General features: G+C 40.6%; 1 protein-coding gene across 2 annotated transcripts in view; it reads left to right on the top strand.

The window, feature by feature from the left end:
* gbe1 (1,4-alpha-glucan branching enzyme 1) overlaps positions 1 to 24,165 on the top strand; it is a 126,049-nt gene that overhangs the window by 65,574 nt on the left and 36,310 nt on the right. For both annotated transcript variants that reach the window (XM_023351518.1, XM_023351519.1), the window contains one exon: positions 20,138 to 20,322. In XM_023351518.1, coding sequence (XP_023207286.1) covers positions 20,138 to 20,322 — 185 coding nt within the window. The remainder of the gene's footprint in view (positions 1 to 20,137; positions 20,323 to 24,165) is intronic.

The raw sequence follows: 24,165 nt of genomic DNA, 5'->3' as shown, positions 1-24,165 counted from the left end.
ATGGGATCTTAACCCTGTGAATAAATGCTGCCCAATCTTAATGTCTATCCGTATCTCCCCTGCAGTTGTCAGATGATTCTAGGTTGATGTTTGTCCCAAAAGATGTTTTAGTACAAACAAAGACACACTTTCGTTTACTTAAGTTCTTTGTAGATAAGCTCCAAACTAAATCCATACTTAGTACTTTGACAAGAACATGAGCTGTCAGATAAAGATTGAAACAATTCCTCAGGTTTGCTTGAAAAGACAATAAAACTGATAGCAAAATTCTACTGAGCAATAACAGACTTACACTTATTTGTTTTGGGAAGCTGCAACAAAGCTAGAATGATATTTTAATGATCACAAACAATCATTTTATATCACACTAAAACACCTGGTGTTATATGTCTGGTGGCAATGCTAGTAATATCTAATGTTGGCTTTATTTATGTGTACATCAGGGTGAGAATCCATCACAGCTTCTTCCTGGACAGTATAATACACTGTCTGCTTTATTTCTGCTCTGGGCAGGCAGAAGAAGGTGATTATTACGGTGATTAATGCAGGCAGATGGGAGGAACTGTGCCGTGTTATTGTAGCGAAGAGGGAAATGATTGGAGGTGTGTCAGATGTAGTTCTTTAAAGCTGAAATCAAAAAAGGAGTCAAAGGCTTCCATGGGTTGCCGTATCAACTTCTGAAGCAAAGCAATCATCTTGGCTAGACTTTAGGAAGTACAACATCTGAAAATTGAAACGGATGAAAGAACTCGGTGTACATGTGCTGTTAATGAAGTGTAGCTTTTTAAAGAGCTGCTTATCAGAGCTCTGGCCTATACCTTAGCTTTGTGTTTTTTGCTAAGAGAATTATTTTCTGTCTTAAACCTTTTTGTTTTTCTTCCTGAATTTGTGTGTGTTGTGTATATCTGGCTTCCTTTTTCCTTTTATGGCAGAAAAAAATTGATATGACAAGGACCGCTACTAACTAATTAAAGGAATATCCCTCATGCAGCAGTTTAATACTTTGAAATGCAGCACTATGCAAAAACCAACCCATTATTTATTTCCACAGTTACTGCAAAAAATATTCATTGTGAATATTCAGTGAGATTTTATTGTTTGCTGATCCATGTTTCAGGTCAGGTCTTTCCAGGAGGTGACATAAACTGCAGTTTAAGTTATTTTCATTAAGACGTCCTTATATTTATTTTATCTATGAAACTACTTCAGTTTGAACGCCAGTTGAAAAAATGGTCTAAGTGATTTTTAAGATGCAAGTCTGAGATTTGAACCCGAGTCGCACTTGGGTCCAAAACGAAGGCTGAAAACTTGATTTAGACATGTTCTAAAAATTTGATTTGACTTATACTCGCACAGTAAAAATAAGAATACTTGACTTTGAAGATTCACCACTTAGACTCTAACTTAATTTAATACATTTTTTTTAACTATTGAGATAAATTTTTGAAAAAGCCCATTGTTAGTGATTGTTAAATTTGGCCTATATGGCAGCATCTTGACTTCATATGTACTGATGGAAGATGCACTAATCAACATTCTTGTTCCCGCTGTATGATTGCATTATTTCCTGGTCTGATCACCTGTAAAATTGCTTCACTGAGCTGTGTATTGTGTACCTCAACCAGATATAATCCTTCTGAAACCTTTCCAGGTATCTTAGTGCATGTGTGCATTATGAAAACAGATGAGAATGTCAGTACATTTACAGGTCAAGAGGGGGGAAAAAGTTTTGGCCCAGATAATGGTGGCATCAAATTTCCTCTCACGGGTAAATAAACACCTGCAGCACACTGCATGCCAATTCAGCCAGTATTTGTAGAGAAATAGTTTTGCTACAATACAAAGTCTGCAGGGTAATATTTAGATACCATTAAGTAATGTATGTGTTAGCCATCTGTTAAATTGTACTTTAACTATTTAACTGGACAAATAAAACATTCACATTTCTATTAGTCACTGACAATAAATGAAATCCCAGTAAAATGAGTTGTGTAGGTGCAGGGGCACCATTCTTCCTACCTTGACCTGTAGGGCTGTAATGTTTTATAGAGATTTCTCAATAGTACATAATCTTTGATAATTTTGCAATTTTGAGAGGACCTCATGTTCAGAAGTTGCTCTGAATTGCATCACAAATGGATAGACCCCAGATGGCCTTCATATCTATGGAAAATGTTTGAATACCTGTGTAATGCATTTGTGCCTTGCGTTTCGGTTGGAGTTTCATCAGTGGTATGTAAAGTCACTTTGTGATAGCTTTTTTTTGCAGTTTGAGCTACACACCACAGAACTGATCCATTTTATTCTTGCTTCTCTATATAAAAAAAGGACAATGCCTTTGTGGTAGCTCTCACTTCGAGATGTACCATGTGCAACTCAGTGCAACACAGAGACCCTTTCCCCTAGGGCATGCTGAGAGTAATACTGGGAAATGTAGGAACTCAAACGTACTGTAGATATTTACAAGCCAGTGTGATAGAGGATGCAGTAAAGTTATGAAATATGCATTAAACACCTCATATTGATGTTTGACATCTGAGTGTATTTTTTCTAGCAGAGTTCCCTGAGGTGATCGTATACTTCATTTTTAATGTATTACTTCGAGTGGAGAATCTAGAACAGAGCTTGAAAACATTATTCTACGCCTCTCTTTGTGTTTCAGTGTATGTAAAAGCCTTCTCAGCCCATAGAAAACAATGCTTCCTTTGACTGGCATTATTTGATGAGAAAAAGTAGTTGTCTTTTTTAAAGAATGTAGTTTTCCTTGCATTTTCAGGTTATCATGCAAAGTAAACAGAGTGGTATTGTCTAAATCTAGTTCTCTGACTTGAAGAGAGGAAAGCAGACTAGTTTCTTGTGTTCTTTACACAGAAATCAAATCTATTGAGATATCGACTTTATATGGATACGTTGATTCATGTTTCTTAATTTAAAATAAATTTAGCTCTGTAATAGAAGGAGAAGTTACTTTATCTTTGTCTACTGTGATCACAATCTTGATGCTCAAGAGTGTTTACTTCTCCAAATGTAAAATGAGATTATTCTAACTGGGGTAACAGAAATTGATTTGAGGAGAGAAACGGGTAATGATTGATATGGTTCCAGGAAGTTGGGCTTAAATAAAATGTCACAACTGTGTGTGTAAACAGGTTTTGGTAATAGGGACATTATGGACATCTGGTCAAATGATGCAGCTTTGTTCTGCATAAAAAGATGTTTAAAACATTTTATGCCAAATGTGACAAATACAATCCGAACATGGAACTTGAGAAGAAGTGGTTAGATGATATTGAGCTAGAATGTGAAAAACTGAAGAGATTGAAACGTTCCCTGGCCCCATCCATCATCTTATCACTGGATTAACTTTTAATAAATAAAGCAGAAAAAAATGTAAGGATGTCACAGAAACATCCTGGACTAAATCCTGGTCCACTGCCAATGACTATTTCTATGGATTATGAACAGTAGATTAGGGGGGAAAATATCAACTTTTATTTATAGCCCTTCTCATGTTACACATGATGCTTTGTGTGAATTGTGCTTGCTACTCGTGGACCAGTGTCGTTACACAACATTTTAGATTAGAATATATAATCATAGCTGGACCTTCATCTTTCAAAGATTAAGAGGATGCTCTAAAGAAATTAAATATTGCATTTACCAGCATATTTTGCTGCTTCATTAACTCCACTGTTACGCGCATAGAACGACAGCAAAATGTAATTTAACTTATTATTGATGTGGTCTTTTCTGTGCTTTACAATTACTGAGGGCTTACAAATTGTGTATTTGACTATTTTTAAATAGTAATTTTTCTGTTTCTGTATGTTGAGAATGTGGTCAGGGATGAAAAGACCAGGACATCATGTACACATGAATTATCACAGATCGTAAAACATAACTGTTACTTATTTCTGAAACCTATAATTATTCTGGATATGCTTGCAGGAACGCTCTTTTCAGAAGGCGACATTTCTTCTCTGAGTTGGCTTTTGCAATAATGCTTTTTTCAGACAAAGTTGAAGGACCAAATAAAACAAGATTTCAGCATCTGTTTCAAATATAGATGCCACATTCATCTTGATTTCTCATCTGTTGGTAACCAATGAAAAGTTATCCACTCAGACAAGTACTGTAAAGAGGCGACCAGGTTAACATTTATATGGACTAATGGCAAAAATAATCTATATAATCAGTTGGTTTTCAAGAGAGAAACAAGGAAAGTTACTTCACTTTATTATTTCACTCATAGTCGCCATTTTAAAATGAATTTGACAATTTTTTATATTCAGCTGTGAATGTATGGTGTGCATATGCTTCTTTGTTCAGTCTGTGATGTTATTTTATTTCAAAGGTGCAGTATGTAACTTTTATTAAAAAAAAAACTTTGTTAGGCCCGAGCAGCAAAGCGCTGCGAAGGCCTATTGTTTCTGTACTGTTTCTTATTAGGCCCGAGCAGCAAAGCGCTGCGAAGGCCTATTGTATCTGTACTGTTTATTATTATTTTTCTTCCCTACAAATGAATCGCCCTTTTGGGGGCTTTATCATATTCAAAAACTCACCAAACTTGGCGGACGCATACAGCGACGCTCAAATTTACGTATTTTAAGGTCGTCGCAAAAATTGCAAAAAAAATTGCTCAACGGCGGCAACTAGCAATTTTCAACAGACCCATTGCTATTCACTTACTTCATCGTAGAGACTTGAAATTCGGTACAGTTGTAGAGCGCACTAAGACGCTCAGAATTTACAAGTAATGTCATAGTGCAACTATCACAGGAAGTCGGCCATTTTGTATTGAAGGTCCATTTTTTACCTCGAGTTTGACGTTTACAGCCTTCGTATTTGATCGAACTCCTCCTAGGGATTTCGATTGATCGGCTTCAAACTCGGTCAGTCTGATCATAAGGCATGTCTGATTTAAAGTTATCAAATTGGTGAGTTTTGGAGCATGTTGAAGGGGGGTTAGCAGGGGTCAAAGTTCACCTACACGCCATGAAACAGAAAACTCTTATATTTCCTATACAAAAACACATAGAGGGACCAAACTTTCAGTGATTGGTCGTCATCGGGTGTCCTAAGATACCCTGTGGTGAAATTTTTTTTTTACGTAGGCCACGCCCCCTGAGAGCAGGAAGTGTAATGTTTTACTGTGAACGGTCGCTATCTTAGCCCTTTGACCTAATCAACATGAAACTGTGTCCAGAGACAGAAGACACGTTGGTGTGTTGTGGATTCCAACCCCGACCGGCTGCGATGAAGCAGGTGGGCGTGGCGGCGTTGCGAACGCCATCGAATTTCGTTTGGCTCTAAATTCCACAGTTTCGGGGTGAGCTGCTCCAAACTCACTAGGATGGATCCTTATCCATCCCCGAACAGGAATCCATAGCGATATTTGGTGGGCGTGGCCTAATTTTTCTATAGCGACCCCTAGAGTATTTTAAATGAACAGCCCCAAGCCATGCTTAAACCTAGAATTACGAAACTTGGTACACATGTGTATCTTGTCAGGACGTACAAAAAAGTCTCTTAGAGCCATGCTCTAAACCCAACAGGAAGTCGGCCATTTTGTATTGAAGGTCCATTTTGGACCTCGAGTTTGACGTTTACAGCCTTTGCATTTGATCGAACTCCTCCTAGGGATTTCGATTGATCGACTTCAAACTCGGTCAGTCTGATCATAAGGCATGTCTGATTTAAAGTTATCAAATTGGTGACTGTATGAGCTTGCTGAAGGGGGGTTACCAGGGGTCAAAGTTCACCTACTCGCCATGAAACACGAAACTCTTATATTTCCTATACAAAAACACATAGAGGGACCAAACTTTCTGGGATTGATCGTTATCGGGTTACCTAAAATACCCTGTGGTGAAATTATTTTTTTACGTAGGCCACGCCCCCTGAGAACAGGAAGTGTCATGTTTTACTGTGAACGGTCGTTATCTTAGCCCTTTGACCTAATCAACATGAAACTGTGTCCAGAGACAGAAGACATGTTGGTGTGTTGAGGATTCCAACCCCGGCCGGCTTTGACATAGCAGGTGGGCGTGGCGGCGTGGCGAAGTGACCTGTAACGCCGTTGCCATACGTTTGGCTCTGAATTCCACAATTTCGGGCCCAGCTGCTCCAAACTCAGTAGGATGGATCCTTATGCACCCACCGACAGGAATTCATAACAAAATTTGGTGGGCGTGGCCTAATTTCTCTATAGCGACCCCTAGAGTATTTTAAATGAACAGCCCCAAGCCATGCTTTATCCTAGAATTACGAAACTTGGTACATATGTGTATCTTGTCGGGACGTACAAAAAAGTCTCTTAGAGCCATGCTCTAAACCCAACAGGAAGTCGGCCATTTTAGATTGAAGTTCATTTGACCTCGATTTTGACATTTAGAGCCTTCGTATTTGATCGAATTCCTGCTAGGGATTTCGATTGATCGGCTTCAAACTCGGTCAGTCTGATCATAAGGCATGTCTGATTTAAAGTTATCAATATGGTGAGTTTTGGAGCATGTTGAAGCGGGGTTAGCAGGGCTCAAAGTTCCCCTGTGATCGACTGTGTAATATGTAATTACAAAGGGGATCCTTTATCATTCCGTAGTGCAATGCTGCCCTCTGGTGTCGAATTACTGAAATTACTGAAATAGTTTCATTATTTCAGTAATTCGACACCAGAGGGCAGCATTGCCCTACGGAAAGACAGAGTTCAATTTTGTAATGTAGGAAAAAATTAAAAATTTGTAATTCTACTGTGAACGGTCGATAGCTTCTGCACCAAACTTTGCACGAGTGACCCTGGCGGGACCCTGACGACCCTATGTCATCATATTATGACGTCATCTAAGCCCCGCCCCCTCAGAACCGGAAGTGCCGTTTTTTTCCTTGGAAAGCTCCGTTTATGGCTCTCTTGACCTAATCAAGGTGATTCGGATGATAAACTCTGTCAATGCTCGCTGCTGGCTGAACCGTGTGGGCGTGGCCAAATGGCGAATATCAGTCCCTCGCCATATGCATACGTTTGGCTCTAATTCACGCATGGATCATCCGATTGGCACCAAACTGGATATGTATGATCTTTGTTCACCTCTAAAGAGCCCGACGGGTTTGAGATGTAATTTGACTCCACTGCGCCCCCTAAGGTAATACATCGGCCGTATCTCCTCGACGCATGGACCGATCTGCACCAGATTTTTTGACAGTCGTCGGGGAGCGCCGCCGAACGCATTCACGCGTGTCGCCCGGTGGACGGGCGGAGAAAATGCGCGACAGCTACTGCGGCGGCTAGCGGGCGGCGGTGCTAGAAACTGCGGCGGAGCTTCCGCGGTGGGGAGCGGGCTGCGGCTCTGGAAAACGCGCGAGAGCTTCTGCGGTGGCCGGAACCCCCGCGGTGGCCAATAGGCCGGAGCGGCGCTTGCTGCGAGGGCCGCCCGAGGCTGCTTGCAGCTTTAATTAGGCCCGAGCAGCAAAGCGCTGCGAAGGCCTATTGTTTCTGTACTGTTTCTTATTATTATTACGATTCTGCCCCCCTAAAGAGGAGCCTTTTTGGGGGCTTTATCATATTCAAAAACTCACCAAACTTGGCGGTGGCGACTAGAAAATTTAAAAATTTTGAATTTTAAGGTTGTCGCAAAAATCGCAAAAAAAATTGCTGAACGGCAGCAACTAGCAATTTTCTGTTGACACAATGGTATGAACGTACTTCATCGTAGAGACATGAAATTTGGTACACATGTAGAGCTCACCAAAAGACTCAGAACTTACATTTAATGTTATAAGCCAACTATCACAGGAAGTCGGCCATTTTGTATTGAACGTCCATTTTTTACCTCGATTTTGACGTTTACAGCCTTCGTATTTGATCGAACTCCTCCTAGGGATTTCGATTGATCGACTTCAAACTTGGTCAGTCTGATCATAAGGCATGTTTGATTTAAAGTTATCAAATTGGTGAGTTTTGGAGCATGTTGAAGGGGGGTTAGCAGGGGTCAAAGTTCACCTACTCGCCATGAAACACGAAACTCTTATATTTCCTATACAAAAGCACATAGAGGGACCAAACTTTCAGTGATTGATCGACATCAGGTGGCTTACAATACCATATGGTCAAATGATGACATCACTTAGGCCACGCCCCCTGAGAACAGGAAGTGTCATGTTTTACTGTGAACGGTCGCTCTCTTAGCCCTTTGACCTAATCAACATGAAACTGTGTCCAGACACAGAAGACATGTTGGTGTGTTGAGGATTCCAACCCCGACCGGCTTTGAGATAGCAGCTGGGCGTGGCGGCGTGGCGAAGTGACCTGTAACGCCGATGCCATACGTTTGCTTCTAGATTCCACATGTTTCGACCGAGCTGCATCAAACTTGGCCTGAGTGATCCTGAAGGCTTGCCCGTCAATCCTAAGTCATCACATTATGACGTCATCTAAGCCCCGCCCCCTGGGAACCGGAAGTGCCGTTTTTTTCCTTGGAAAGCTCTGTTTATGGCTCTCTTGACCTAATCAAGTTGATTCTGTGTTGGATGACAGATAGGAAGTTGATCTCGCTTGCTTTAAAGTGCCAAGAGTTTTCAATGGCGGCAACGCCGTTCGTATACGTTTGCCTCTACATTCCACATATTTTGACCGAGCTGCATCAAACTTGGCCTGAGTGATCCTGGAGGCTTGCCCGTCAATCCTACGTCATCACATTATGACGTCATCTAAGCCCCGCCCCCTCGGAACCGGAAGTGCCGTTTTTTTCCTTGGAAAGCTCTGTTTATGGCTCTCTTGACCTAATCAAGTTGATTCTGTGTTGGATGACAGATAGGAAGTTGGTCTCGCTTGCTTTAAAGTCCCATGTGTTTTCAATGGCGGCAACGCCGTTCGTATACGTTTGCCTCTACATTCCACATATTTTGACCGAGCTGCATCAAACTTTGCCTGAGTAATCCTGGTGGTATGCCCGTCGATCCTACGTCATCACATTATGACGTCATCTAAGCCCCGCCCCCTCACAACAGGAAGTGCCATTTTTTTCCTTGGAAAGCTCTGTTTATGGCTCTCTTGACCTAATCACGATGATTCGGATGATAAACTCTGTCAATGCTCGCTGCTGGCTGAACCGTGTGGGCGTGGCCAAATGGCGAATATCAGTCCCTCGCCATATGCATACGTTTGGCTCTTATTCAGGCATAGATCATCCGATTGGCGCCAAACTGGATCTGTATGACCTTTGTTCACCTCTAAAGAGCCCAACGGGTTTGAAATGTAATTTGGCTCCACTGCGCCCCCTAAGTTAATACATGGGTTGTATCTCCTCGACGCATCGACCGATCTGCGCCACATTTTTTGACAGTCGTCGGGGAGCGCTGCCGAACGCATTCACGCGTGTCGCCTGGTGGACGGGCGGGGAAAATGCGCGACAGCTTCTGCGGTGGCTGGCGGGCGGCGGTGCTGGAAACTGCGGCGGAGCTTCTGCGGTCGGGAGTTGGCTGCGGCTCTGGAAATCGTGCGAGACCTTCTGCGGTGGCTGGAACCCCCGCGGTGGCCAATAGGCCGGAGCGGCGCTTGCTGCGAGGGCCGCCCGAGGCTGCTTGCAGCTTTAATTATTCTTATTATTCTTCCACCCAAATGAATTGCCTTTTTGGGGGCTTTATCATATTCAAAAACTCACCAAACTTGGCGGTCGCATAAAACGAGTTTTAAATTTAAGTACTGTAAGGTCGTCGCAAAAATCGCAAAAAAAATTGCTCAACGGCAGCAACTAGCAATTTTCAAAAGACCCATTGCTATTCACTTACTTCATCGTAGAGACTTGAAATTCGGTACAGTTGTAGGGCTCACTAAGACGCTCAGAATTTACAAGTAATGTCATAGTGCAACTATCGCAGAAAGTCGGCCATGTTGGATTGAAGGTCCATTTCGGACCCTATTTTGGCCGTTTACAGCCTTCGTATTTGATCGAACTCCTCCTAGGGATTTCGATTGATCGGCTTCAAACTCGGTCAGTCTGATCATAAGGCATGTCTGATTTAAAGTTATCAAATTGGTGAGTTTTGGAGCATGTTGAAGGGGGGTTAGCAGGGGTCAAAGTTCACCTACACGCCAGGAAACAAAAACCTCTTATATTTCCTATACAAAAACACATAGAGGGACCAAACTTTCAGTGATTGATCGTCATCGGGTGTCCTATAATACCCTGCAGTGAAATTTTTTTTTACGTAGGCCACGCCCCCTGAGAGCAGGAAGTGTAATGTTTTACTGTGAACGGTCGCTATCTTAGCCCTTTGACCTAATCAACATGAAACTGTGTCCAGAGACAGAAGACATGTTGGTGTGTTGTGGATTCCAACCCCGACCGGCTGCGATGAAGCAGGTGGGCGTGGCGGCGTTGCGAACGCCATCGAATTTCGTTTGGCTCTGAATTCCACAGTTTCGGGGTGAGCTGCTCCAAACTCACTAGGATGGATCCTTATCCATCCCCGAACAGGAATCCATAGCGAAATTTGGTGGGCGTGGCCTAATTTCTCTACATCTCCCCCTAGAATATTTTAAAAAATCAGCTCCAAGCCATGCTTAATCCTAGAATTACGAAACTTGGTACACATGTGTATCTTGTCAGGACGTACAAAAAAGTCTCTTGGAGCCATGCTCTAAACCCAACAGGAAGTCGGCCATTTTGGATTGAATGTCCATTTTGGGCCCTATTGTGGCCGTTTACAACCTTTGCATTTGATCGAACTCCTCCTAGGGATTTCGATTGATCGGCTTCAAACTTGGTCAGTCTGATCATAAGGCATGTCCAATTCAAAGTTATCAAAACGGTGACATTTGAACAGGTGGAAGGGGGGTTAGCAAGGCTCAAAGTTCCCCTGTGATCGACTGTGTAATACAAAGGGTATCCCTTGTCATGTGTAGGGCAATGCTGCCCTCTGGTGTCGAATTACTGAAATAATGAAACTATTTCAGTAATTTCAGTAATTCGACACCAGAGGGCAGCATTGCCCTACGGAATGACAGTTCAATGTTGAATTGAAGGGGAAAAAATTAAATAATTTGTAATTCTAACACAAAAACTCACAGAGACACCAAAGTTTGAGTTATTGATCATCCTCGGGTGTAGAATAATATCCAATGGTCAAATGATGACATCACGTAGGCTACGCCCCCTGACAACAGGAAGTCTTGTATTTTACTGTGAACGGTCGATAGCTTCTGCACCAAACTTTGCACGAGTGACCCTGGTGGGATCCTTGACGACCCTATGTCATCATATTATGACGTCATCTAAGCCCCGCCCCCTCAGAACAGGAAGTGCCGTTTTTTTACTTGGAAAGCTCCGTTTATGGCTCTCTTGACCTAATCAAGATGATTCGGATGATAAACTCTGTAAATGCTCGCTGCTGGCTGAACCGTGTGGGCGTGGCCAAATGGCGAATATCAGTCCCTCGCCATATGCATACGTTTGGCTCTTATTCACGCATAGATCATCCGATTGGCGCCAAACTGGATATGTATGACCTTTGTTCACCTCTAAAGAGCCCAACGGGTTTGAAATGTAATTTGGCTCCACTGCGCCCCCTAAGTTAATACATCGGCCGTATCTCCTCGACGCATCGACCGATCTGCACCAGATTTTTCGACAGTCGTCGCCGAGCGCTGCCGAACGCATTCACGCGTGTCGCCTGGTGGACGGGCGGGGGAAATGCGCGACAGCTCCTGCGGCGGCTAGCGGGCGGTGGTGCTGGAAACTGCGGCTGAGCTTCCGCGGTGGGGAGCGGGCTGCGGCTCTGGAAAACGCGCGAGAGCTTCTGCGGTGGCCGGAACCCCCGCGGTGGCCAATAGGCCGGAGCGGCGCTTGCTGCGAGGGCCGCCCGAGGCTGCTTGCAGCTTTAATTATTATTACGATTCTGCCCCCCTAAAGAGGAGCCTTTTTGGGGGCTTTATCATATTCAAAAACTCACCAAACTTGGCGGTGGCGACTAGAAAATTTAAAAATTTTGAATTTTAAGGTTGTCGCAAAAATCGCAAAAAAAATTGCTGAACGGCGGCAACTAGCAATTTTCTGTTGACACAATGGTATGAACGTACTTCATCGTAGAGACATGAAATTTGGTACACATGTAGAGCTCACCAAAAGACTCAGAACTTACATTTAATGTTATAAGCCAACTATCACAGGAAGTCGGCCATTTTGTATTGAACGTCCATTTTTTACCTCGATTTTGACGTTTACAGCCTTCGTATTTGATCGAACTCCTCCTAGGGATTTCGATTGATCAACTTCAAACTTGGTCAGTCTGATCATAAGGCATGTTTGATTTAAAGTTATCAAATTGGTGAGTTTTGGAGCATGTTGAAGGGGGGTTAGCAGGGGTCAAAGTTCACCTACTCGCCATGAAACACGAAACTCTTATATTTCCTATACAAAAGCACATAGAGGGACCAAACTTTCAGTGATTGATCGACATCAGGTGGCTTACAATACCATATGGTCAAATGATGACATCACTTAGGCCACGCCCCCTGAGAACAGGAAGTGTCATGTTTTACTGTGAACGGTCGCTCTCTTAGCCCTTTGACCTAATCAACATGAAACTGTGTCCAGACACAGAAGACATGTTGGTGTGTTGAGGATTCCAACCCCGACCGGCTTTGAGATAGCAGCTGGGCGTGGCGGCGTGGCGAAGTGACCTGTAACGCCGATGCCATACGTTTGCTTCTAGATTCCACATGTTTCGACCGAGCTGCATCAAACTTGGCCTGAGTGATCCTGGAGGCTTGCCCGTCAATCCTAAGTCATCACATTATGACGTCATCTAAGCCCCGCCCCCTGGGAACCGGAAGTGCCGTTTTTTTTCCTTGGAAAGCTCTGTTTATGGCTCTCTTGACCTAATCAAGTTGATTCTGTGTTGGATGACAGATAGGAAGTTGATCTCGCTTGCTTTAAAGTGCCAAGAGTTTTCAATGGCGGCAACGCCGTTCGTATACGTTTGCCTCTACATTCCACATATTTTGACCGAGCTGCATCAAACTTGGCCTGAGTGATCCTGGAGGCTTGCCCGTCAATCCTACGTCATCACATTATGACGTCATCTAAGCCCCGCCCCCTCGGAACCGGAAGTGCCGTTTTTTTCCTTGGAAAGCTCTGTTTATGGCTCTCTTGACCTAATCAAGGTGATTCTGTGTTGGATGACAGATAGGAAGTTGGTCTCGCTTGCTTTAAAGTCCCAAGTGTTTTCAATGGCGGCAACGCCGTTCGTATACGTTTGCCTCTACATTCCACATATTTTGACCGAGCTGCATCAAACTTTGCCTGAGTAATCCTGGTGGTATGCCCGTCGATCCTACGTCATCACATTATGACGTCATCTAAGCCCCGCCCCCTCACAACAGGAAGTGCCATTTTTTTCCTTGGAAAGCTCTGTTTATGGCTCTCTTGACCTAATCACGATGATTCGGATGATAAACTCTGTCAATGCTCGCTGCTGGCTGAACCGTGTGGGCGTGGCCAAATGGCGAATATCAGTCCCTCGCCATATACATACGTTTGGCTCTTATTCAGGCATAGATCATCCGATTGGCGCCAAACTGGATATGTATGACCTTTGTTCACCTCTAAAGAGCCCGACGGGTTTGAAATGTAATTTGGCTCCACTGCGCCCCCTAAGTTAATACATGGGCCGTATCTCCTCGACGCATCGACCGATCTGCACCAGATTTTTTGACAGTCGTCGGGGAGCGCTGCCAAACGCATTCACGCGTGTCGCCCGGTGGATGGGTGTGGAAAATGCGCGACAGCTTCTGCGGTGGCTAGCGGGCGGCGGTGCTGGAAACTGCGGCGGAGCTTCTGCGGTGGGGAGTTGGCTGCGGCTCTGGAAATCGTGCGAGAGCTTCTGCGGTGGCTGGAACCCCCGCGGTGGCCAATAGGCCGGAGCGGCGCTTGCTGCGAGGGCCGCCCGAGGCTGCTTGCAGCTTTAATTTTTTTTACTGTTGTTAAAACTGTCACCTTGCCATGGTAGCATGATATGAAATAGATGATCTGTGAAAAGATCAATCGGCTCCACCTCCTCCCTGAGCTACTATTGTCGTCTGAAGAAATCCACCGCTCCTGGTTTGCCAAGACAAGCAAAAACAACCAATCAGAGCCAGAAGGAGGGTCTTAGCACTGTGTATCTACCTCATGTTCTCACTGCTAAATGTGCAAATGGCGGAGAAACAACTTACCTTTACAGGAAGACAGTTTACCTGCTGTCATCATCATTGGCCATAATAACTAGCCTGAGGATTCATAACATGAAATAGCAACGACACACTGACAGGTGACTGACAGCTCTAAACCCTCCTCCTGGCTCTGATTGGTCATTTCTAGTTAGCACAGGGAGAAGGCAGAGGAGTTGAATTTTTTTCACAGATTATGTGTCTCATGCCATTCTATCATGACATGGTGACAGTTTCAAGAAATATATATAAAAATTTTTATAAAAGTTGCATACTGCAGCTTTAATGCTCAATAAAAATTCAATAAATTTTTAAATAACAAAAAAGTAACCCAGTAATTAGAGGAATAATATTGTTAAAATCAAAAGGCAATGTTTATTATAACTGCAGCAGTGAGCAGTTCAGCTAGAATCATATTAGGACATGTCAGAGCTTCAGAATGACATGTAATTTATCAAAACAGACAAAGAAGAAGAAATTTAGCTAAAGCTAAATCACCCAGTTACTTCAGAATTTTGTTTTTGTTTTTCTATGCTATACCACAACAATTTACATGCAGCCAAAGCTTTGTTGCTTGAAGTTGGACACATAGTCACACAACAAACCTACATGAGCCTCCCAGATTTAACTGTAGTTTTCATGATAAGATCAGATAACAGTGCAGATGGTAACTGTATTAAAAAATTATACGTATATACTTGCTGTAACATTAATTGTCCATTCAGAACTGGAATAAATCTGAATGGAGTTTGACCTTTCTTCACTCACAACAATGCCAAAAGATTACATATCATGCTATGTGATTCATAATGCAATTTCAAATAACAGCAAGGCTGACCAAAGTGCAATAATAAAACAACAAAGCTAAACATAAAAGGCTAACAGAGGCCAAAGAACAAGAGGTGCACAAATGCTATAAAAAAAAAGAAACATCAAAAACAAATAAAGCAAGTACAAATGTAAAAACTGTGAGGTCAGAGTAGGCATCTCACACTGGGTTGAAAGTCAGGGAGTAAAATGTGTTTTTAAACAAGATTTAAAAAACAAGAGAAGCTGCCAGGCTGACAGGCAAAGCGTTGTTCAATTTTGGTACTCCCACAACAAAAGCTTTGTCACCTCTAAGTTTGCCTTTGGAACGGTTAAAAGCAACTGCTTTACTGACACGAGGGAGTGAGAAGGTATATATGGATGCAGCAGTTCAGATAGATAAGAAGGAGGAAAATTATTTAAAGACTTAAAAACTAATGGAAGAATTATAAAGTGGATTCTGAAATGAACTAGGAAGCCAGTGAAGTGAAACAAAGCCAAGGCTGGAGAAATGTGTTCAGGTTTACTTGTTCCAGTTTTTTTTTAAAATGGAGCAGCAGCATTTTGCACCATTGGTATGCAATCAATGAAACCCTGACTATTGCCATTATGGGAAGTTATGAAAGTATGCATTACTTTCAAATTTCTTGAAAGATTGAGCCAGAAATCGTGCTTGTTTCAGATATGTAATTTTCTTGATGACTGTGCACCAATCATCGTTCTTTAAGATTTTAAACTTTTTTGACCACCTGCGCTTCTACTTTTCTAAAGGTGAGAAGCGAGTATGGAACCTATGGTGTGCAAATTGGATTTTGAGAGAACACATATTTCCCCTTATTTTGAAAAATACTGTTGCAACATCATATCTATTGTATTTGGGTGTAAGTAAAACCAGGGACTTGTTTACAAGAAAACCAGCAAACTACACTAAACTGATTTTTCATTCTGAAATGACACAGTCAGGTGAGGGCTGTGCTTGCTGTGGCCAAAATGCAGTGGCCATATCAGCCGTCCAGTAGATCAATTTTGTAAAACTTTCACATATTAAGTCTCCATCTCCAACCTCCTGATGTACCTTGTGCAGCACAGATATGCCTGTTGCACCACTGGCCTGCGACAATTTCCTCCACTGCCTGGGCTTGTCTGTCACAGCGCAATCTACAGCACTGTCATTTCCATATAACTCAAAGTTGTTCCAAATATATATTGCAGGGGCAGCGAAGATCAAGCCGTGCATATCAGCACTCAGTTCAATCTGCTCAGTTGAAAATACATTGCTGCGAAACAATTTTGAATGTTTTTGTTGGATGGAATATTGGTTTGACTAGTGAGCAGAAAAAGTGTACTTTGGTCTGAAAACGAAGACTTCAATGATGGCTCTTTGATTTTGGGTTCTCAAAAACATGCCATAACATGCATAAAGCTTTTATTTGGTATTTCTCTTTTCCTTGTACTATTTCTGCAGTCACTGCAATTACTAAGTTGTGCCTTAATATGTGTATGTAATAACTTGCTGTATAGCTCCAATTACAGCACATTTTATTTATTGACATCTTTGGTACAAAGGTGTAAAAGTCTTCAAATAAAATATTTTTTTGCAGTAACATCTCTATGTCCTGAATAATTACAAGAGCCGTAGTTATTGGAATCACTAACAATTTCTATAAAATAAATTCAACTCCTTTTTTGTCATTTAAAGTTGATTATAATTTCTAGGAACCTCTTTCTAATCCATTACTTATTGCTTCCCTTGACGATAAAAATGTAAATGACCCATTTCCCTTAGCCTCTCTCCAAAATGGAAAAGACAAGAGACAATGCCTTTCAAATGAGAGATGGATGAAAGTCATCGTGAAATTACTATAATTGTATGTATTACAGATGTCCGCATAAACACTTCCAATAACAACACAGTAGGAGCAAAGATTAGTTAAAGATTTAAACAGCTTGAACTGTGACAAACAAAGCAGGTGAGGCATGCTAAGACGTCTTGCCACACTGCCTACTATGTACTGTATTCATGCTAACAACTGCGCTGCTGTGCCACCACGAACAAATACATTTATCGTAACTGACCTAAAATAGCAAAACTTAAATCCGACTTGATATCAGACAGCAAAAGTGTGTCGTTATATCTGCAAATATGCCGTTTCAGCTGTGGGAACAGGTGATTATTATTAAGAGCATCCTTCCTACCAGATACTGTGAGAACACACGAGACATGAATCTGATGGGCACAGAAATGACCACACTTATTCATAACTAAGGGGGGAAAATCCCACTGGATTCTCTTAGCTCACTAAATTTGTGTTGATGCAATAAGAGAAAATGGTATAATACTCACTTTGTTTGTAGAATCTATATATTTTGATGTAGTTGTTTTTCTTTTTAGAGCCCAACTGTAATTACCGACAGCCGTATATTGAGTGGGGCTTCTTCATTCTGCAAAAACAACTTTGACCAGGTCCCATAACAATTACCACCTATTTACGTATTGATTTACTAACAAGTGCAATACATGGTTTGGTGCGAGTCCAAACGTTAAGAGTGCACCGCATAGTTTGATTGTAGGAAAGTCACGAAAGTTGCTGACTCTCCAGTAGTTTTGATTAAAATTCTGTTCTACAACACTGTGATCATTACAAAGAAAAAAAAAAAAGTGCTTTTCTGTTAACGGGAAAGCAGGAAAGGCCAGTTGAGTTTTGACTTTACATTTGAATTAACATGTGGCCCTTATTTATCAGATTGAAATAATAAAATCAGATTTGTTATGCTGTATGCTTCACATGTGTGCTGATCTATGGCAAAACTGGAGTCCTGCAGAACTAAATCAGCTGTGGCATCTATATGGTTGGCATGAAAAATGACCAGAGTTGTATGTTAGAAAAAAATAAGGATTGAAATATAAAATAGTTATTCTGAAAAATGGAAAAGAAACATGTCTGTTTTGAACTACCTAAGCATTTTAACTCTAATGCTTAACAAAATAAGACTTGCACACATGAACAAAAGAACACAAGGTTACCATCAACTAAAGCTAATGCATTATGGATGGTTGGAGGGAAAGAATATGCAATGTTGCAATAGAATAGAAATATCCTTTATTCTCACTCAGTGGGGAAATTCAGGTGTATCAGCAGCAAAGTGACTATCAAAAGGAAGCTTGTAGATTCACACAAAGGTAAAATATAATGGACAACAGCGAATATGGATGGGTGTTTATCGTGTCATTTGTTGTTGTCATGAACATTTTCATCATCGTGATTACTGTTTGAATTTATTGTGACGATGCTTTTACTTGGTGGAATGTAGACAACAAAGTCAATTCTCTCTTTGTAACTGGTGTTCCAAAGAAGCGCATTTCAAAATGTCTGTTTTATTTGTGTTTGTGGGACAGTGACTGTAGTGACATGCAACTACACCCAAACAGTTGCCTAAAACAGCTTGCAAAGTTTTTTTTATTGTACGTTTTTTAAGATCCCTGTATAAAAACAGAAAATTTTACATAATTAAAATTTCTTATTTCTTATCACCCATCTCTGATGACAAATACTAAGAAATAAGACTGTATAGTTATTAAATAAAATATTCAAGTTCTAAAAAAAATGTGCAAATAAGTAGTACAAATAAATAAATGTACAAACTGTGCATTTAATATAAAAATGTTTCCTGGGAAGTAAGTTAATGTTGAGATGGCATACATAATTATTCCATACTCTTCTTTATCTTCCTACAACAGTTTTAATAAAGTATATTTTTTTTGCTGTTAAATAATTTTGTCTCCATTTTTTCCTCTTAAATAAAATGTCTAGGCATCAGGAAAAATTGCTTATTTATTTATAGGGTGCAGAGGTCTTTTGGTCTATTTCATGTTAAATATTCACAGGAATGCCAGACTATATGATGAACACAATCATCTGGTGGAGAGAGTGGAAGGAAGAAGTCTAGATTTTAGATGCTTTAGTTGAGGTGTAACGCCACGTTCAGGTTGTGTGGGAGGCTTTTTATTCATGCACATGTCACAAAAAAACGTCTCTCTCTCCTTTCTCCTTCCCTCCTTACTCTCTACTCCTCCTCACGTCTGTCTCTCCTTCTTCACAATTTCGCTGCCCTAATTTCGAGACGACTGCTGCAGAGCGTGCTTGTTCTGTCGGCAGTCCATTTTTAAATTTTTTTTTTATTGTTTGCCACTTCTTTAACACCTTCATAATGTTTTTCATTAGAATTTGCTGTCAGTACCCGTCAGTTCCACTCCATCCGATTACTGTGTTTTTCTTATTTCATTTTCATTTATTTATTTACTGTGGTTGCATCCTCCTCCGTCTATTGTCTGTTTCTTCCTCTACTGGGAATTCAATTATCCCGACCAATGTTTTATGATGTTTCATGACATTCACTGACGGATTCATTATCTCATCTCTTCGCATGACAGGATAGTTTCGCATACCTTCGCAGTGTGCATCTAGATTTATGAAATAATGAAACCGTTCCTGAAGGTTTTATTCACATGCTTAGCTTTCCTTTTCTCCTAATTACCAGATTTTTAGAAAAACCAATGAACTCATGGGAAGTGGTAGAAAATGTAAAAGTTTTCTTAAGTTTCTTTGAATTAACTCAGAGCTGTATTCTGGAGTCAATTTTTATTTATTTGTGCCGGTAGTTTTAACTTAAACAGCAGTGTTCCTTAGGGTATCTCCTAATTTGCAACACAGACTTGAACTTTATTCAGCTTTGCAAAAATATCTCAATTTATTACAACATATAGATAGGATAGGTTTTGGTTGGTAAATCTACAGTAACTCTAATTAAATGTTTCTGCTTTTTGTAGTTTTCCTTTTAAGTTTGGGCCAAGTAAGGACAAGATCTAAAGTTGCTGCAAGACTGTCACATTTTTTACTGTTTTTTACGGGATGTGTTAACCTCTGGGGGTGATAAAAAGGTCAAAAACTCTCTGCCACTTTTGTGTGTTTGATCTCATCCTTTTTTTATTTCGCTCTTGTTAAAATTTCACAAAACCTCAGAGGAAAAAGAACCTCATAAAGCATGACACGAGAGTATGCTAATTCCGAGCCGACTCGCCTTTCCCTTCATTACGTGCGCTCTTTAATAACACTCTCTGTGTTGCAGGAAATGAGTTTGGCCATCCTGAGTGGCTGGATTTCCCCAGAGAAGGCAACAATCAGAGCTACCACTACGCCCGGCGGCAGTTTAACCTGCTGGATATGGATCATCTCCGCTACTGTCAGCTCTACGCCTTTGACCGGGACATGAACCGCACCGAAGACAAGTACGGCTGGCTGGCGGCTCAACCTGTAAGGACAACACACACTGACCTTTTGAAATTTTGTGCAGGGTTAAATAATAAAATCAGAATTTGAAAAATATTATGAAATAAAGAAAGGCATCTGAACCCTGTTGAGTGATGCGTACAAAACACTAAACACAGGCATCAGTGCTTTAACATTAATTCAAAAGATGAATATTAACATGGTTGGGTTTTCAGTGATGAGAAGAAAGACAAGTGTGAAACTACTTACTTGGATTTGACAGACTCTCACCCTGTCCAGTTGTTTAAAACACCCTTTGGAAAATCCAGTCAGGCTATTATTCGCCCCAGTATTAAATGCCTGCTTGGAACATTCATTTGCATGAAAAAATTTCATATATATAGCAGAATTCTGGTAATTTCTGCTCTGGTTCTGACTGGCATTGATCCGTTTTCCTATTTCTTTTAGCGGCTGCGTACCTTGAATGCTTTGTATTAGCGAGCTTTGCAGTGAATGGAAGTAGCTGAAAGTCTTACTTTCTCCACATAATTAAGTGTTCACCACAATACCTAGGAGGTTTTTTTTTTTTTTTGGAAGAATCGTAAAGCGTACACTTTGTTGTGTCCTTGTTAGCTTTGGATTATTCCTTCTTTTGAAGATACGGTTCCAGTTATTTCAAAATCCTGCAACAAAAAAATTTTAGTGAACAAAGACTGATTGTGGTGGGAGAAGACAACCTCGCCAATTTCACCAATTAATTTTTTAATCTCAAACATTTGTACCATTAGATATTTCTTGTAAGTAAACTTTTTTTTGTCAGTGTCAATGGGACTTTATGATTCCACCTAAAATATCATCAGTCATGTATAGTATTACCTTTTAGTTTAGAGATTTGTAGCTCTGTGTCCGAGAAGTGTTTCTTAAAATTATGTTTTAAAAAACACAAATAAAAAAATCTGATTGTGATTTACTTTGAATATTTTTAGATTGTTTGGTAATAACATATAATGATTTTCCCCCTTTAGTGACACACAAAACAAATTAAAAGACTTAAATTCTATTTAGAGATTAAGTCTGTTAAACATTTGTCCCCAAACACATGTATTCTTCAGATAGCATGCAGAAATAAAAGCTTAAAAAATAGAGCTTGTTTTGTAAAATGACTTGTTTCTTCTTGCATCTTCTTGTGTTCTTGAGCAGTAATGGATTGCATTTGCATTTTCGAACTCCTATCTTTACCTATAATTGCGAGAGAAGAAAGGTTTAATTCTTGAAGTAGTGTGAAGATAAATAAAGGAATAAAACAGATGAAAATCATAACTAACAGGTCTTAGATGAGACTGGAAAACAAAACACCCCTTAATATCCCTCGGAAACGGTTCTCAAAACAAAATCCACCTTTTGATGTCTCATGCTGACCTGCAGATGGATTAAAAGCAGCAGAATCTGAGAAATATCCCACAGCATAATTACACGCATGCTTAGATCAGAGGAATTATTTCTGAATTTTGCTCTAACATTAAACAGTGCATCTTCTTACATGCCATGGAAGTAAATGAGACGGAGCTTTGGATGTGAGGGAGAGGAAAAGGAGCCTTTTGGGAGAGTGATATGAAATGCTGTTCCCAGAGGACGCTCCTGGCAAAGAAGACAAATATCATTGGCACGAATGCTGACCTGCTACACACTGGAGGCTGTTTTTCTTGGCTCTTTCTGTGTTTTTAGTGTAAAATGGTTCGGTAATTGACAGCTCCACAATACACCTTTAAGACGTCACCATCTGTAAAATAAGTCACGTGTAAAATAATTGCCAAATTATATAGTAACAGTGTGTGACTGTAATTGCCTTTAGGTGCTTTTGTGTATGAAGCTCCGGGATCTGGGGGAGAGCAGGGTCGTACATCACAAGCAAAATGTCTCCTAGTCATTTTATTGACACCTCAGCCGACTAAAGGCAGTGAAAAAGAAATTCATGTTGATTCTTCAAACAGCGGGGCAGTTTTCCAAATCAAACTGCAAATCAAAGTAAATTTAGTTCAATTTAATGTCGACCCCTAAGCTGTTTTTAATGCCCAGCAGGGTTATTGGGCTGTGGAAAACTTAACTGCAGATGCGATATTTACTATTGTTGCTAAACAGAGGGAAGCAGAGCAGACACAGCTGGTGCTAAAGACATATTGTAGCGGAACAAAGAGTAGGGCCATTGGTTTCTTCAGAAATGACCTGGAAATTAGAGCCAGGCATTTCAGAGACTCCCATAAGAAAGTTTAGTGAAGTATGCTGAGAACTGGAAGATTTTCCTTGATTACTTTAACCTGTTTGTAATAATTTCTTGTTAAAATCTGAGCATAGCTGAATAGTTTTTTGATTATTGGCCCTGTAAACTTAACCTTACTCTGTAGTAGACATTGACCTCTTTCTGTTATCCTGTTGTACAAAAATTTTTTTTGGAAACATTGATGTTCTAATGCTATTGCATTTTTCTATCAGGCATTGAGAAAGTTCGTTTAATCAGATGTTTTACCAGAAATCCTTCATTGGATTTTTTTAGGAACTTAGCAAAATGCAAGTTTTTCCTTTTTTTCTCTCTCTCTGCCTGACAGGTTACTACCCTCTTCCCCAGTTCCATTCAGCTGGAATTGGGAACAAATGTTTGGGGAACATTTCACAACAAATGTCATTTCAAGGCACCACATGTAATACAGAGTGGTCAGTTTAGAATTTAAATTAGCAAGCATTTATCTATGTAAGCAAACCCAACCAATTACTTTGTATATTTACTACAAGGAAGCATATGGTAGCAGTATGGATTTCAATTAGAAATGTGCACAGATCTATGTCTATATTCTTCTATTGTCAAAAAATACACAATTTTGCAATTATGTTTCCATTAAGTAAGAAATTAAATTAAACTCATGTGAATAAGCTTGTTCACGTGATAAGTCATTAAAAATCATGGCAGTGGCGAATGTAAACAGTTACTTGAAATATTGATATTTTAGCCGTGGCGGTAGCACTCATTATCTATCAGCATCAGGGGAGACGTCGGCGTCTTATTCAGGCTTTGGTGCGACAGACCCGTTATACTTAGGAGAGGATACATATGCAGTATTTTGAGGAAATTGTAGTAGCTGATTTTACAGAAGAGATTCAACACGTTTGAATAAGACAACTTTTTATGAACTGCGCCATGCTGTGAGTACTCTGGTGGCGTAAGCTGCACTGTCTGAAAAAACAAAAACAAACCATACACCTGATATTACTTCCTGTCATCTTTGGCATCATTTTTCATGAGGAGTAATTTTTAGCAACATCCCGCTGTTGATCACATGACTCGTGTGATGTGAAAAATTGCTTGAAAAATTGCTTAATATGGCTGAAAAAGCACATTATCCTGGAGCAAAAACTCTTGGTCAAAAAACGTTACTTTTTTTAAAAATTGGCATGTTGCCACAATTTTACGGTTAATGGAAACACAGTAGAGGATGAAGAATTGCACTGAGTGACTAAGCAATCCCTCAGTAAACATGTGGCGACAGTGGAAAGGAAAGACTAAGTCAAACTTAGGATGAGTAGTCTTCTGCTGTGTCTTCTGCTGGATTTTTAACTGTTTAAATCCAGTATGAGAGAGGTAATGACTGAAGGTGTAAATTGACAGAAAAAAAAAAACATACAAAACACTGGTCAGTAGACAGGTGTTTTGACCACTGGTCTGTTGGTCAAAGTCAATAGACCATTCCAATTGTAAAATCTGAAAATACATGTTCAAAGCCAATAGACTAGAGGTTCTCAAGACTTTGTGACCCTGAATGCCACAGGACCAATGGTGAGCTTTTCTTGTCCTGCTGAATTTGCGTGGTTGCATAATAAACATACTCCTCTTCCAGC

The sequence above is a fragment of the Xiphophorus maculatus genome, chromosome 18 (assembly GCF_002775205.1).
Source record: "Xiphophorus maculatus strain JP 163 A chromosome 18, X_maculatus-5.0-male, whole genome shotgun sequence".
Lineage (NCBI taxonomy): Eukaryota > Metazoa > Chordata > Actinopteri > Cyprinodontiformes > Poeciliidae > Xiphophorus > Xiphophorus maculatus.
Note: the sequence above shows the minus strand (reverse complement) of the source record. Positions and strands in the feature narration are given on the sequence as shown.